The sequence below is a fragment of the Danio rerio genome, chromosome 19 (genome assembly GCF_052040795.2).
Source record: "Danio rerio strain M-AB ecotype USA chromosome 19, GRCz13ab, whole genome shotgun sequence".
NCBI classification, from domain to species: domain Eukaryota; kingdom Metazoa; phylum Chordata; class Actinopteri; order Cypriniformes; family Danionidae; genus Danio; species Danio rerio.
Window position 1 is genome coordinate 32,651,085 of NC_141039.2, and position 15,533 is coordinate 32,666,617.

Below are 15,533 nucleotides of genomic sequence, written 5' to 3' on the forward strand. Positions count from 1 at the left end.
TAAATAACCCCCCCCCCCCAAAAAAATCCATGTGTAAGTAGAATTCATACTTGGTTAGTCTGTTGCCCTGATGGGGGGGGCACTGCCGCACGCAGGTTGATGGTGGTTCCTCTGGTGCCCATGGGTTGGGGGACACGAGGGGATAGGGTGGGCCTTGTTATGACCACCCTGGCCTGAGGTGGTGGAGGGACTGGGCTCTCTCCATTCTGAGCACCTGCGCCAGCAGTGCCCTGCTGTTGCCCCTGGTGTCCGGCAGAGGCTGCAGTTGCCATGGTGACAGCCTGTTGGGAGATCTGATGCATGATGGCCTGCATGAACTCCGGTGGCAGACCTGGTACATGGAGGGGCACTGTGGTGCCTTAAGAGGACATATATGCAGAATTTAATAAAGACGGATTATTGACACTGCTGTAAGCTATATATTCACAGTTGAAGTCAGAATTATTATCCCTCCTCTGAGTTTTTTTTCCTTTTTTAAATATTTCCCAAGTAATGTTTAACAGAGCAAGGAAATGTTTACAGTATGTCTGATAATTTTTTTTCTTCTGAAGAAAGTCTTATTTGTTTTATTTTGGCTAGAATTAAAGCAGTTTTTAATTTTATTAACACCATTTTAAGGACAAAATTATTAGCCCCTTTAAGCTATATATTTTTTCCGATAGTGTACAAAACAAACCATCGTTATACAATAACTTGCCTGATTACCCTGACCAGCTTAGTTAACCTAATTAACCTAGTTAAGCCCTTAAGGGCGCACTCACACTATGCTATCCGAATGGAAGATGCCCAGGCCCGTTTCCCAGATCGTTCAACTTTAAAGGGACTGCTTCATATGGATTTATTAATCATTCTTAGGCGAGGCAATGGCGCAGTAGGTAGTGCTGTCGCCTCACAGCAAGAAGGTAGCTGGGTCGCCTCGGCTCAGTTGTCGTTTCTGTGTGGAGTATGCATGTTCTCCCTGCGTTCGCGTGGGTTTCCTCCGGGTGCTCCGGTTTCCCCCACAGTCCAAAGACATGCGGTACAGGGTAAGCTAAATTGTCCGTAGTGTATGACTGTGTGTGTGAATGTGTGTGTGGGTGTTTCCCAGAGATGGGTTGCGGCTGGAAGGGCATTCGCTGCGTAAAAACTTGCTGGATAAGTTGGCGGTTCATTCCACTGTGGCGACCCCAGATTAATAAAGGGACTAAGAAGACAAGAAAATGAATGAATGAATGAATGAACAAACTGTCGTAGAATATTAAAGACGCAAACCCCTCACTGCAGGAAAGCTGAACCTTCAGCAAACCTCCCAATACCTGCAGCACGAGAACTTTAAGATTGTTTGTGAGCATCAAAGGTGACTGATCTGTTCGGTGAAATATTTGACTGGGTCACTGCATTTCAAACGACTAAAACGATAGCACAGTGGAGATTTCTTTAGTTATGAGCAAGGGCGCTTCTTACTGAACAGCGCATCATCAATGATGTAAGCGTGCTCATGTGTGAATGCTATGTGACGGGAGGGGGGACAAGCATGCTTCGGCCCAATTCAAGGCAACTGTACATAGTGTGAGTACGCCCTAATTGTCACTTTGAGCAGTATAAAAGTGCCTTGAAAAATATCTAGTAAAACATTATTCACTGTCATCATGGCAAAAATAAAATAAATTGCTTATTAGAAATGAGTTATTAAAACTATTATGTTTAGAAATGTGTTGAAAAAAAAATCAGTTTAACAGAAATTGGGGAAAAAATAAACAGGGCTAATAATTCTGACTTCAACTGTATATATACACAAGACTGCAGACAACTGACAAACAACAGCTGCTTAACATCCAACATTACAACAATGCATAAACACAATTCAAAATACCTTTTGTTGTCATTTAATCATGTTAAAGTTTCTTCCAAACCTGCATGGCTTCTTTCTTCCATGGAACACTTTGGGCCCAATCATACACCCAGCGCAATGTGGCGCAAGGCGCGGCGCAAATGTTATTTGCTAGTTTCAGCTTGACGCAAGTGTCGTTTTGCTGTTGTTTAAATAGCAAATGCATTTGCGCTCATATGTGTGCCCATAGATGTTCTGGTCTAAATAGGAAGGCGTTCTGAGGCGAATTGTTGGCGCGTTGCTATTTTGATAATATAATAGATTTTTCATTAGACCAAAACAAACACGGTCTAAACTCCAGCACAGAGTTGTGCCTCGCTTACACACTGCTTAATAGCCTACACACAAGATGTAGAGCAATACGCAAATATCTTTACATATGAAAAAATTTAAATATTAAGGACATATATAGGATATAATAAGAATATATATATATATATATATATATATATATATATATATATATATATATATATATATATATATATATATATATATATATATATATATATATATATAGGATATAAATATAAAGGATTCAAATATTACAAAACATTATTTTCTAGCCTACATAAATATGAAAAACCACTGCTTTTATGCCTTCTTCATCTCGGGAGGCTTTTTCATTTCATTCATAACAATTTGCTTTTGTATAATGTTATTATTATTAGCAGTATTATTTATTATATCCATATTTATATTTGTTTTATTAAAAACAATATTAAAAACTATTAGATTTGCCCACCTGCAGGTTTTAGACCATATGGGGCACGGCATGTGTTTTAGGATATAACTCAGGTTTTTGAGCACACTTCGTTATTATTGTTCATTTATTCGTTTGCTGGAAAATAGAACTGAATTTAGAAATAGTTTTAAAACAAATATTTGCGCTTAACAAACGAAATTAATTACTAACTAATTGATGTCTGTACGTAAAGGTTTCCCTATCCGCGAAAGTGAAAGTAGATAATTTATCTATTCTTGCGCGGTAGATGCTTTGTTTAACCGTTTTCTGTTAAAAAAAAAAACTGTTAACTGTTTGCTTGTGAAATGCTCAGTTTTTCCACTTCCATATACTTTACGTCCTGTAAATAGCGAATGCGCTTATGGCGCGACGCAGTTGGCTCTTAAAGGGAATGGGAGATGAGACTCTGATTGGTTTATTCTCAAAACACATCTATAATAAACTCAACCCTTTTAAACCATGCGCCACAGCGCAAAGCGGATTTTCCCGTCCTTATATTAGCAAATGTGGATTCTGACATGCTCTGAATGCGTTTGCGCCGTCAAATTAGAGCCCTTTGACTTCAGTTGAGATACAATAACTTGTGGTAGACTAAGGGGCCTTTCATACATTGCATCTAAAAGTGCATGGAAAGCGGGAGCATGTTGCTTCCTTTACCATTTTCAGTGTGCTTTGCGCTCCCTCTTTTGTTGGTACTAGGCAACAATCAATCGTTTACTCAGAGGATGACAAACTAACAAAACATTGCTGAAGCTCTGATGGAAGTTTTATTCATAGAGAAAATGAAAAAGCACTGCAGTGTTTGTGTGTTTGTCTGAAGTAATTGCTCTACTGAAATGTGTATATTCCATATAAAGTATAAAGCTGATTGGTCAGTTATTGTCATGTGACTCACACTGTAATCGTGGAAATTATGCTATTCTACATTTTTGCTATGCAATTTATATTACATGTTTTTCATATTATACTTTTAAAACCTATAAACAATTTTTTCTGAACTGTTATGTTGATATCTAGCATTATATTTGCCATTACAAAACTTCTGTTTTTAGCCAATTTTTAGTAGTATAGATGATGTTTGCAGCTCATTTGCCCCAGTGTTCATTTTACTTTTATATTCTGTAAATATTTCTTGTTTTGTGTTCCCAGGAAGACAGAGAGCCAAACGGCTATTAAAAACCTGAAGGTATGTGAATAATGAGTAAAACAGTCTTTTGTGTCTAAGGCACATATGACATATTTATATTGGCAGAGCTGGTAGACTACAGAGAGAGGTGGAAACTAACCAGTCTCTCCAGCAGCACTGGGGTTCTGTTGACTTTGGCCCTGCGCTCCACTGTCTGAATCTGCTGCACAGAAATGCACAGATCAGTGGCTGGCAGTTACACTACAGCTGCCCATACCAGGTCAGAAAAATATACTGAACTATATTTATTCGCATGAATCAAAATGACAGATAAACATATTTGGGATCTTGAGAGGTTTAACAGACCTGGAATGGGCATCAAAGCTGAAGCACAGAGCTAAAACATTGAGGTCTAATTAGGTGGATGTGTGGCATACCGTCCAGGTTCATCTGCATCATGACCACTGGCTCCATGGTCTGATGAGTGATCCTGATCACTCTTGGAGTCCCCTGTCCATGTCCTGTCTGTTGATTGGATTCATTTGCTGGAGTAGGAGGAGCCTGACCCTGCTGATCTGATTGGTTGCTGGAATGTGGAGGTTGGGGCTGACCATCGCTTGTCTGTCTGCTGTTTGACGTCATGGTCACAGTGGAGCCCAGGTTCATCTGGAAAATTGTATACATTTTGAGATCACCGTTTAATGGTGACAATACAGCTATAGTCATTAAAGTCCTTGTGAATATCTCAAAGGGTATCTAGTGTGCTTCAAAACATTGACAAAAAGCACATTTAAACACATCCAAAGCTTTCCCTCATACTTGTTTCTTATCAATTCTTCTAACCAATCAAATGCTCTCTAGTATTTGACATGCCTCGCCCCCTTTAAGATGCTTCTCATTGGCTTTTCATTTGATGCACTTGATCTCGTCAACTCTCACTGGCAGAGCTTCAATAAAACCAAAACCCTATTGGCTGTTTTTTTAAAGGGGAGGGGATACTTTATGTCCCGGCTTGACTTTGTTTCATTTGAAATTACATCAAACATCGAAAAAAATTAACATTTCAAAGCACTTCATGGAACTTTAAAATGTCGATTAACTCACTGGAATGGGTATATGGGGCAGTCCACTCTGCATCATTACAGGGGAGGTATAGTGAGACATCGGCCGCACCACATGTAAGTGCCGGGGAGGCTGAGCAGATAAATTACATCGAAGGTCACTCAGAGCCACCAATGTATTGCCAAGGAGATGGAGGGACTCTCCAATCAAGTTGAGAGTGCGCTGATCTTCCTCCCGTTCTTGAGTCTGTCCAAGAAAACAACTTGTCAATAAATGAACATGCTATATTAAGACCATGCATGATGGTTACGCATCATTAAACTGTCTAGTGCAGGGGTCACCAATCTTGTTCCTGGAGGTCCCGTGCCCTGCAGGGTTATGCTCCAACTTGCCTCAACACACCTGCCTGGGTGTTTCAAGTATACCTAGTAAGACCTTGATTAGCTTGTTTAGGTGTGTTTGATTAGGGTTGGAGCTAAAATCTGCAGGAAACCGGACCTCCAGGATCAAGTTTGGTGATGCCTGGTCTAGTGCATACATTGTTATTGTAGTCAGCAGAAGTGGCCGCTCCGAGGATTGAATGTGTTCTCTCCATGAAAGGACGGAGACGCTCCTCCACCCTTCGTACCTCTGATAGAACCTCTACCAACTCTAAAGGGCTTGGGTGACTGTTGAGACAAAAAAAGAAAGAAATTTGGTCGTGTTTTCACCTGGCGTTAACATGAGCTTTAGTAATCTAAAGCGGTTAGCTGAGATTTCAATCATTTCAACCTGATATTAACATTTCATAAGTTCAAATGTGTCTTATGACAAACATTTTCAAGAGATGTTCCCTTTTATTTTGTCACAATCTACATTTTTGTCATGGGAAGCCTCAATTTTACGCACAAGTACTAATGAACGAATAAACCCATGCTATGCAGTTTAGAAGTTAGTGGGAAAGCAAGCCAATAAAATCCATGCGGATGACAAATACAAATATGCCATACAAATCGTAATTTATGTGTTTTATTAGTACTCTGTTTTGAAGTACGGCTAGGCATTTAATCAAATGCAATTTTTATGCACATTATATCAGTAAAGCCAGTTCTAGCAAACTTCCAGCATGTGTTTTGGGATGGAGATACAACAAACAACTACAACTTACTACAAGAAATGCAAAATCACATTCAATTTTGAAATTGATTTAGCGATCGAGCGTGGTTATATCACAGTGTTTTATGTATATATAATAGGCATTCGGCTATGTAAAGAGAGAATTATGAGTATGGCGGGAAGTTTCGCGAGTCTCTGGATGCTCGCAAACGAGTGATGATCTGCCGGTAATCTCGCGTCTCCCTCCCGGTCCTCAAATAGGCATCGTCAAGCACCCTTCTCACCCCTCCCCACCACATCTCTCCTCAGACACGTTGCGCGCGCACACCCTGTCAATCACCAACAAACCACCACCTCTCCTAACAGTTTAGCGGGACGCTGCAAAAAAAACCCTGACACTCTGACCAATGTGAGGAGAGTTTACTTGCACGTGACTTGTTTTAGCTCTTTTGGTCCGATTAGAAACTTTGCAGTGTGAAAGTGAATTGCTCCAAGAGCAAAGAGCAACAATGTAACATTTGTAATCTCTGTTTCATAACAACTGAATCGATTCACAGTTGTGAAAGCACCCTAAGTAACTTTGAACATGGCATAGTAGTTGGTGCCAGACAGGCTTGTGTGAGTATTTCAGAAACTGCTGATCTACTGGGATTTTCACGCACAACCATCTCTAGGTTTTACAGAGAATGGTCTGAAAAAGAAAATATCCAATGAGCGGCAGTTTTGTGGAGGCAAATGCCTTGTTGATGCCAGAGGTCAGAGGAGAATGACCAGACTGGTTCGAGCTGATAAAAAGGCAACAGTAACTTAAATAACCAGTTGTTACAACAAAGATTTGTTTCTGAACATACAACACGTCGAACCTTGAGGCGGATTGTTACAGCAGCTGAAGAACACACCAGGTGTCACTCGGTCAGCTAAGTACAGGAAACTGAGGCTACAAATCACACACGCTCACCAAAACTGGACAATAGAAGATTGGAAAAACGTTGCCTGGTCTGATGAGTCTCAATTTCTGCTGCGACATTTGGATGTTAGGGTCAGAATTTGGCATCAACAACATGAAAGCATGAATACATCCTGCCTTGTATCAATAGTTCAGGCTGGTGATGGTAGTGTAATAGTGTAGGGAATATTTTCTTTGCAAACTTTGGGCCCATTAGTACCAATTGAGAATCATGTCAACGCCACAGCCTACCCGAGTATTGTTGCTGAAAATGTCCATTCCTTTATGACCACAGTGTACCCATCTTCTGAAAAGTAATATGTTCAAATTCATAGAATTTGAAAAACAGTACGCAAGAAGTACCCAGAAGACCCAATCAGAGCCATTCCGGCGAGATTCTGAAGTGTGCAACCAATGGATACAACTCAGGGCTCGAAAATGCGACCATTTTGGTCGCATATGCGCCCGAAATTTTATCTATGCGACATCAAACTATATTTGGGAGAATTTTTGCGAGTGTATAAAATTATTGTGTGCGACCGGTTTTTACTGCAAAATGTTCACCACATCTGCACTTGAAACGCGAAACGCAGCGCTCAGGAATAGTTTAAAACAGTTGTCATGTCAACTTGCTGCAGTAAACAAAGCCAAGTCCGTAATGCTTGCCCCGCCTTCGCGCTCTTCTTATAGGCCCACCACTGCTTTTCACTGAAATATCAGCTGTCAAGCCTTCTGGCTTGGTATGACAGAGAGAGCTACTACCGCGAACAATTGTAAAACGCTGAAGATGAGAATGAAGATAACACAGACAGATTTTGTTTTAGAAACCATGGCATCTGAAGTTACAATGACACATCTTTCTAGTGATCGTGTGCTGAATGTTAATCCACCATCTACACTTTTTGAAGAGAATTAGTGAATGGGAGTGAAGAGTCACATGATATTGACAAGTGGCAGATGTAATACATCAGAATTACAATCATACTACTCACATTTATATTACAGTATATAGAACATAGTTTTCTAATGGTCGAGGAGCAAATTCAAATTTAAATGTAGTACCTACTGAATAGTAGGCGATTTTGGACGCAGCCTTTCTGTTTATAATGAAAGGCTATGTGGATTTCCTGGGTTTCTTCTTTATGACCTATTTGTAGTTTCATGTGGGAACGCCCTTTTGCATTTGGAGGAGATTTACTGATCACACAACCGTGTTTCCCTGACAAGATGTGCATGACAATCGCTGCTTTGCTTAATCAAGTCTGCGATTTTATTTAGTAGCATAGCCTTGAAGTAAATGTTAAATTCCAGGCACCTTCTCACAACTTTTCTCTTACTGATCACATGTTAGGTTAATAGGCAGAGATTTGGTGCTATTTTTGTCACTGTTTGCATACATAGAAGCAATGAATTAAATGTATTTGGACTATGTCTGTGAAGACAACACCATTTTTTATGCCATCACACTTTAACAGTTATTAATTTGCAGAAGTTTTTAACGTGAAACGCAATATGAACGCAAAAAATAATTTCACGTTCTAATTTTTTTAACACATATTTATCCAGATTTCTATCATGAAGACTCTTACTTGTCCTTGACCATAATATTGTTCTCTTACTTTGGTCCAGACTGAGTTTCTCCTTCGGTCTGGGAAGCAGAGGATGAGACGGATGGTGGAGGTGGGGAGCTGTCCATTGGATGTGCTGAGAATGATGATGAAGATGGCTGAGGAGGTGGAGTCTCCTGCTGAGACGGTTCACTTGATTGACCCTGGAACAAAAATATATATATATTTTAAATCTAATCTGATAATAAGCATCAAGTTAAATGAGTTTGAACTTATAGTAAAGTCATTAGGATGTTTTATTTGTGGTATATGATGTTTCCTCTGCACCTCAAGCCTGTGGATTAAAGCCTGAGTCTCCCGCAGCAAGTTTTCAGCCAGATGGAGTCTCATCCTGGGCTCGCTCTGCACTGATTGGTCCACATTGATATGAACGTCCACGGAGCCACTGCTCTGTGAGAGGAAATAAATGACTGTAGATGTGTCCAGAGATAACCTTTTGTTTCAAACAATAGACTGCGACTAGACAAACCGCAAGTGCTTGTACGATAAACATTCAGGTACTCTGTTTATAATGCTCATTATTACATAAACATGACAGGAAGGACAAGAGGATGACTCACTCCTGTGCTGGTGCTCACTCTGACATTACGCCCCATTTCTCCAACACCAGCCAGCATCTGCTGCACTGACATCTAGATGAGTGAGAAATTCAGTTTGACAGCAGAATCTTATGTTTCAAATCTTTGTGAGTTTCTATCTTATGTTAAAAACAAAAGAAGATCATTTGAAAAATGTTAGAAACCTGTAACCATTGACTTCCATGGTATTTGTTTTTCCTACTGTGGAAGTTAATGGTTACAGGCTTTCAGCTTTCTTCAAAATATCTTTAACAGAAGAAAGAAATTCAAAAGGGATGAGAATCACTTGAGGGTGAGTAAATAGTAGGGCTGCACAATATATCTTTTCAGCATCGATATCGCAATGTTTGCATCTGCAATAGTCACATCGCAGCATCTGCAATGTCAAATCAAGACTATAGTTGACCAGAAGCCACAGTTGAAAACACTCTTGTTTGGTGGGAAATTTCAACGTTGAATCATAAGGTTACTAAAATGTCTGTCATTTGCATGTGCTTTCAAGCCAGATAAAATAATCAGGCACAAGAAATTATACTGTTTGTAACTTTTAACAAGGATCAATTGTAATTATTTACATATCCAATGAAGTCTATACAGCGTTATATAACATTGATAATTTAATTTGTGTACCTGAATACTGCTAGACTCCCAGAAAACAGGATTTTTCTTTACTTTTCTTGCTTTACTGTATTTATCAATACTTATAATTGGTTTATCATATTTTATGAAGAATAACTCCTCTACAAAATCCTAACAATCAGTCTAAAATTATGAACTCTTTTCAAATAGAGCTATTTTAGTTATCTGGTAAAATTGTACTCAATATGGTAACATGCATCGCAGAAAAACAAAGTACCGCAATCAGTTTTTTCCAATATCATACAGCCCTAGTAAACATTGAGTAAACTTTCATTTTGGGTGAACTATCCTTTAAGTTACAGTTCATCTAAAAATAAGCATTAACCCTCTTTCATTTCAGGGTTCAACGCTAAGGATTTTTTATACGGGTCTGATCGGGCCATTGGTTGAGATTTTTACTTGCCCTGCCAAAATTTTCACTGGCCCCACCAAAAAAACTAAAAAGTTAATAGCTTTTTCTTAGCCACATATTTTAAATAGTGGCAAAATTATGCCTGTGAATTTAGAATTTAAACATTTTAAATATGTTAATAAATGTATGATGAGCAAAATTCAAGATTTTATGCAAATGAAAGAGCAGTATGAAAAATGTGCTGGTATTTTAATTCAATTCTAAATAATTTTGATAAAAATGGCTTGCCAAACTGACAACTCTTTTTTTTTTGTTTCTTTTTTTCAGTTTCTTAAATTTGTACCCATGTAATTGTCTGCTTCTAAGACTTTAGAAACATACGTTTTCTTTTAGCCTCATTGTTTAATTTTGCCGCCATGTTGCCATCTTTTCGCTGTACTGGTTGTTGCCAGGTTACAAAAAAAAACATGCTCATTGTTACTGGCCGATAGGGGCCAGTAACAATCCTGTCTACTGTCCCGAGTGTCTTTCACGCTGGCCCGGGCAACTGGGCAGTCCTTATTGTTGAGCCCTGCATGTTCCAAAACGTTGTGCATTTTTTGCTCATAATTTTTTTTTTTTTTTTACTTTACATTGTTGACTCTTTAGTGATAACTCTATAGATATCAATAACTATTAGTTACAACATTCTTCAAAGCATCTTCTTATGTGTACAACAGAACAACAAACTCAAAATGGTTTGTAATCACTTGAGACAGAGTTCATTTTAATTTTTTGGTGAAATCTCAAATAAACAGTCACATATTGTAAACATTTGTCTTTTGACGTAAGGAAAGCACTGCAACCTGTATTTGCTGTGGGTCCATGATGTTCACCGGCAGGTTAAAAGTCCCCAGCATGACGTAGTTGTTGGCATTACGGTCGTGTGAAGTTGTATAAGCTGATGACTGAGAGGAAGAAGATCCTCCATCTGCCGCACCTGAGGAGCCAGAAACTCCACCTCCTCCACCTCCAGGCTGACTGCTCTGAGGAGGCGGCCGCTCCACAAGATGAATGACCTTCCCATCAACATCTGAGAAAACAAAAACAGCTAGGCTGTGACCAGATCCATTAAAGAAATGTTATAAGAATACAATTCCATTAATGTCCTCATATAACCAATAACTAGGAAACTGGAATTTGTTATGAGGCCCATATGTAATCCTTTTGTAAAAATGTACATAGTTTCGAGTGTGCACTGCAAGCTTTGGGACACACTCAGTCATTATAATTGCTTCAATAAAGCACTGTTCTGTTGCTTAGTTACGCACACTTTTACAGTTTAAAATGCCCTGTCAATCATATTGTCAAAGTTAACATCCTCCACATTTCTGTTATATTGAATTTTCCTTCATGCTTTAGTATGTTAATCTACAATTCACAGGTTTTTCATGCAGAGAAATCTGCTTGTGTTTGAATAATGACTTAATCAAAATTATCAAATGTATCTTTAAAAAAGAAATACTTATCATATTATGTCAAATATTCAACATACTATGACTTGGGACATGTTAATTCTATATTTGAATGATATGCATGAGAGACAATGACTTCATGATGAGCAGATTAACCTTGGCATTGAAAGCATTTGCATAAAAATATATAATTCTGAGTCTAAGGAAGTACAGTGCATCCGGAAAGTATTCATAGAGCTTCACTTTTTCCGCATTTTTTATGTCACAGCCTTATTCCTAAATGAATTAAATTAATTATTTCCTCAAAATTCTACACATAATACCTCATAATGACAATGTGAAAAAAGATTTTTTTTAATTGTTGTAAATTTATTTAAAATAAAAAACCTGAAAAGTCACATATACATAAGTGTTCACAGCCGTTGCCGTGAAGCTCTAAATTGAGCTCAGGTATATCTTATTTCCACTGATCATTCTTGAGATGTTTCAACAACTTAATTGGAGTTCACCTGTGGTAAATTCAGTTGATTGGACATTATTTGAGGCATACAAGTGTCTATATAAGGTCCCAGGGTTGACAGTGCATGTCAAAGCACAAACCAAGCATGAAGACAAAGGAATTGTAGACTGTAGACCTCCGAGACAGGATTGTCTCGAGGCACAAGGCTAGGAAAGGTTACAGAAATATGTCTGCTGCTGTGAAAGTTCCAGTGAGCACAGTGGCCTCCATCATCCAGAAGTGGAAGGTGTTTGGAACCACCAGGAATCTTCCTAGAGCTGGCCGGCCATCTAGGCTGAGTGATCAGGGAAGAAGGGCCTTAGCAGGGGGGTGATCAATAATCCGATGGTAACTCTATCTGAGCTCCATCATTCTTCTGTGGAGAGAGGAGAACCTTACAGAAGAACAACCATCTGTGCAGAAAATCCACCCATCAGGCCTGTATGGTAGAGTGGCCAGACGAAAGCCACTCCTGCCTGGAATTTGCCAAAAGGCATCTTAAGGACTCTTAGACCACAAGAAACAAACATCTCTGGTCTGATGAGACTAAAATTGAACTCTGTGTAGTGAACGCCAGGCATTACATTCAGAGAAAACCAGGCACCGCTCATCCCCAGGCTAATACCATATCTTCAGTGAAGCATGGTGGTGACAGCATCATGCTGTGGGGATGTTTTCAACAACAGGAACTGGAAGACTAGTCAGGATAGAGGGAAAGATGAATGCAGCAATGTAGAGAGACATCCTGACTGAAAACCTGCTTCAGAGTGCTCTTGACCTCAGACTGGTGTGACGGTTCATCTTCCAGCAGGACAATGACCCAAAGCACACCACCAAAATATCAATCGAGTGGGTTCACAACAACTCGGCGAATGTTCTTGAGTGGCCCAGCCAGAGCCCACACCTAAATCCTATGGAAAATCTCTGGAAAGATCTGAAAATGGCTGTATACCATCGCTTCCCATCCAACCTGATAGAGCTTGAGAGGTACTGCAAAGAGGAATGGGCAAAAATTCCCAAAAGACAAGTGTGCCAAACTTGTGGTATTATACAGTATTCAAAAATACTTGAAGATGTAATTGCTGCCCAAGGTGCATCAACAAAGTATTGAGCAAAGGCTGTGAATACTTATGTACATGTGATTTTTCAGGTTTTTTAATTTTAATAAATTTGCAACGATTTCAAAAAAAGTTTTTTACATTGTCATTATCGGGTACTGTGTGTAGAATTTTGAGGAAATTAAATAATTTAATCAATTTTGGAACAAGGCTGTAACATTAGAAAATGTGGAAAAAAAATGAAGCGCCATGAATACTTTCCGGATGCACTGCACAACCAGTGTGGTTTTTGCTGTTCACATGGGTGACATAGTTGACAGGCTTTAGATTAAGAAAAACAGCAGAAAAAAGGTATCTTTATAAGAGATAAGCAATATAATGGAAATTAAATAAAATAAATTACATATGTTACTAAATGGAATAAAGTTATAAAGAAATAAGTGAAAGCAATAGCTTATTCTCTTCTAGTTTTCTTTCATAATTTGTTTCTTTTTTTGATTTAACGATATAGCCACTTCTACATACAGTATGCAATCACGTTTGCGCAAAGTATGCAAATACAAGGCTTAATACTGACTTTCAGTCACACAGAGCTAAAATAGATGTTTAGAACAACAATATCCCTGGATTAGTTGTGAAAAGCCCTTAAGAGTAGTATGTGGCTCCAAAACTGTTGTTTGTTTACTTTCTGAACGAAACTGTGTTTTAAACAAATTAGTTGAGTGAATAAGTCAGTGACTTGCTACTAAGTCACTTTTGGCCAACTGCAGACTGAATTGTGCCAAAACTGACAAGCTAAGTGAAACAAACAGTGAAGAAGTGACTTACTGTATTCTGTAAGTGTCCTTTCATCCTGTAGCACTTTACCCTGGTAAATCAACCTCTGCTTATCCACAGAGATTTCAACAGAAGCAGCGATGTGCTCCTTAAACTGCTTCACTGTCCACTGAAAGTAAGAAAGGTGACATCCAAAACATTAACAGCAACAAAATTGATTCATCAAAGTAAAGCTTGTTAATCAGTTTAAACGCAGTAGTATATGTTTATACTGTGCACACAAGCTGAATCTGAACAAACTTAAAAGTGGTGGCTGGCTGCAGTATAGGTCATAAATTCCATCCTCTCTGTGTAAACAATTGTAATGTGAGTCAAGCTAAAAATTAATGACAATTTTTCATATGGTTTCCACAATTTTAGGACGTATTAAATTATGCTGAGGTATGTTTGCTTCAATTTAGTCAACTGATGCCATGAACAACGAGGACAGCTTAACTACAGATTTGGGCTCCAAATGGCATCACTGGTGCAAGAGGCCAGCGACCATACTGAGATTTTAAGTTCAATTTTCTAATGTGAAACGCCACATCTTTGTTGTGTATAAAGTTTATATTCTAAAATGACCTTGTTTGGTGCAAATATATCACAAAGCTGACAAAAACACACACCTCTCCTCTGACGGTGAACGTCCTGCTCTGGGAGTCCAGAGTTTTTACGGTCACCTCTATGACTCCTGATTCCTCCATGACCTCCAAAATTTCTTTTAAAAGGTGAGAAGATGGAAAAAGTTTCTAAAAATGATTAAAAAAGATTGACATCTTTAATTAGCAGATATCAAACAGCATCTATGATGTAACAATAAACCGCAGTACTCGTTCAAATCAAAGCTGCTGACTATAAGTTTGACCGCGTATTTTATTGCCAGAGAAACGTCAAATCTGACAGTGCGGCTTCACTGATTTAAGTGGGTGCGTTCTTGTTTTGTCTCCATAGTAACGCTGGGCGCTACTGGCACTGAAGATGCTTGCGGTCGCATATTGCACTTTATTTTAATATACTTTCATGCAAAATATTAAATTAGCTATGCTTATTTTTATAAACACGAATATACATAACTTATCGCTACTGTTAAACAACACTGCTATAATATACAAGAAAGGCTAACAAGTTTTTTGCTAACATATCAAAGCAATTCGGTTACTCCAGAAAAAAACAATAACGCAAGTTAAATATGGATAACAGCAACATATATATGGGTTAGATATGCAAAACATCAAACACCTTACATGTAACAGATAACTGTTGTAGTTCGACGATTCAGGGTTTTTAATGCTAATTATTTTATCTTACACAACGACTATAGAGACATGGCTAGCTAAGCAGCTAGCATAGCAAATCCCATTCGGTGACATGAAGTGACGTCATGCTTTCTGACAAAAGAGGGATTTCAAAATAAGGTTTTTGTGTGAAGGCGTGATTTTTTCCCCAAACCAGCGTAGTGGTTTGTGGTGTTTTCAAGTTAAGTGTACTCCTTTAGAAATTAAAGTTCATAATTTAGGTCCGTAGCCAGCCTAGTGAAATGAGTGGTTCTTTTTGTTCTCAAAACGTGGACATTTTTGCTGTTATCGACTCATTTTCCACTCTACAGCACAGCGTTGCCCTCAGGCAATATAAAGTTTTTTAAGGCTCGTTCTAAGCACAGAT

At 38.6% G+C, this 15,533-nt stretch overlaps 1 protein-coding gene across 13 annotated transcripts in view; it reads right to left on the bottom strand.

The window, feature by feature from the left end:
* bag6l (BCL2 associated athanogene 6, like) overlaps nt 1-15,246 on the bottom strand; it is a 37,536-nt gene extending 22,290 nt beyond the window's left edge. For 3 of the 13 annotated variants that reach the window (XR_015516189.1, XM_087294969.1, XM_087294971.1), the window contains exons 1-11: nt 15,116-15,241; nt 14,498-14,620; nt 13,881-13,998; nt 10,887-11,113; nt 9,033-9,104; nt 8,740-8,862; nt 8,464-8,615; nt 5,342-5,471; nt 4,846-5,049; nt 4,179-4,407; nt 51-358 (exon numbers count right to left, since the gene is read on the bottom strand). Coding sequence is in view for 8 of the 13 variants with exons in the window: in XM_087294969.1 (XP_087151095.1) it covers nt 51-358; nt 4,179-4,407; nt 4,846-5,049; nt 5,342-5,471; nt 8,464-8,615; nt 8,740-8,862; nt 9,033-9,104; nt 10,887-11,113; nt 13,881-13,998; nt 14,498-14,575 (1,641 nt within the window). In the remaining 5 variants the exon portion in view is untranslated. Of the gene's footprint in view, nt 1-50; nt 359-3,901; nt 3,965-4,178; nt 4,408-4,845; nt 5,050-5,341; nt 5,472-8,463; nt 8,616-8,739; nt 8,863-9,032; nt 9,105-10,886; nt 11,114-13,880; nt 13,999-14,497; nt 14,621-15,115 lie in introns of all 13 variants that reach the window. The other 10 variants (XR_015516188.1, XM_087294968.1, XR_015516186.1 and 7 more) reach the window with 6 other exon arrangements.
* Nucleotides 15,247-15,533: the final 287 nt, after the last annotated feature.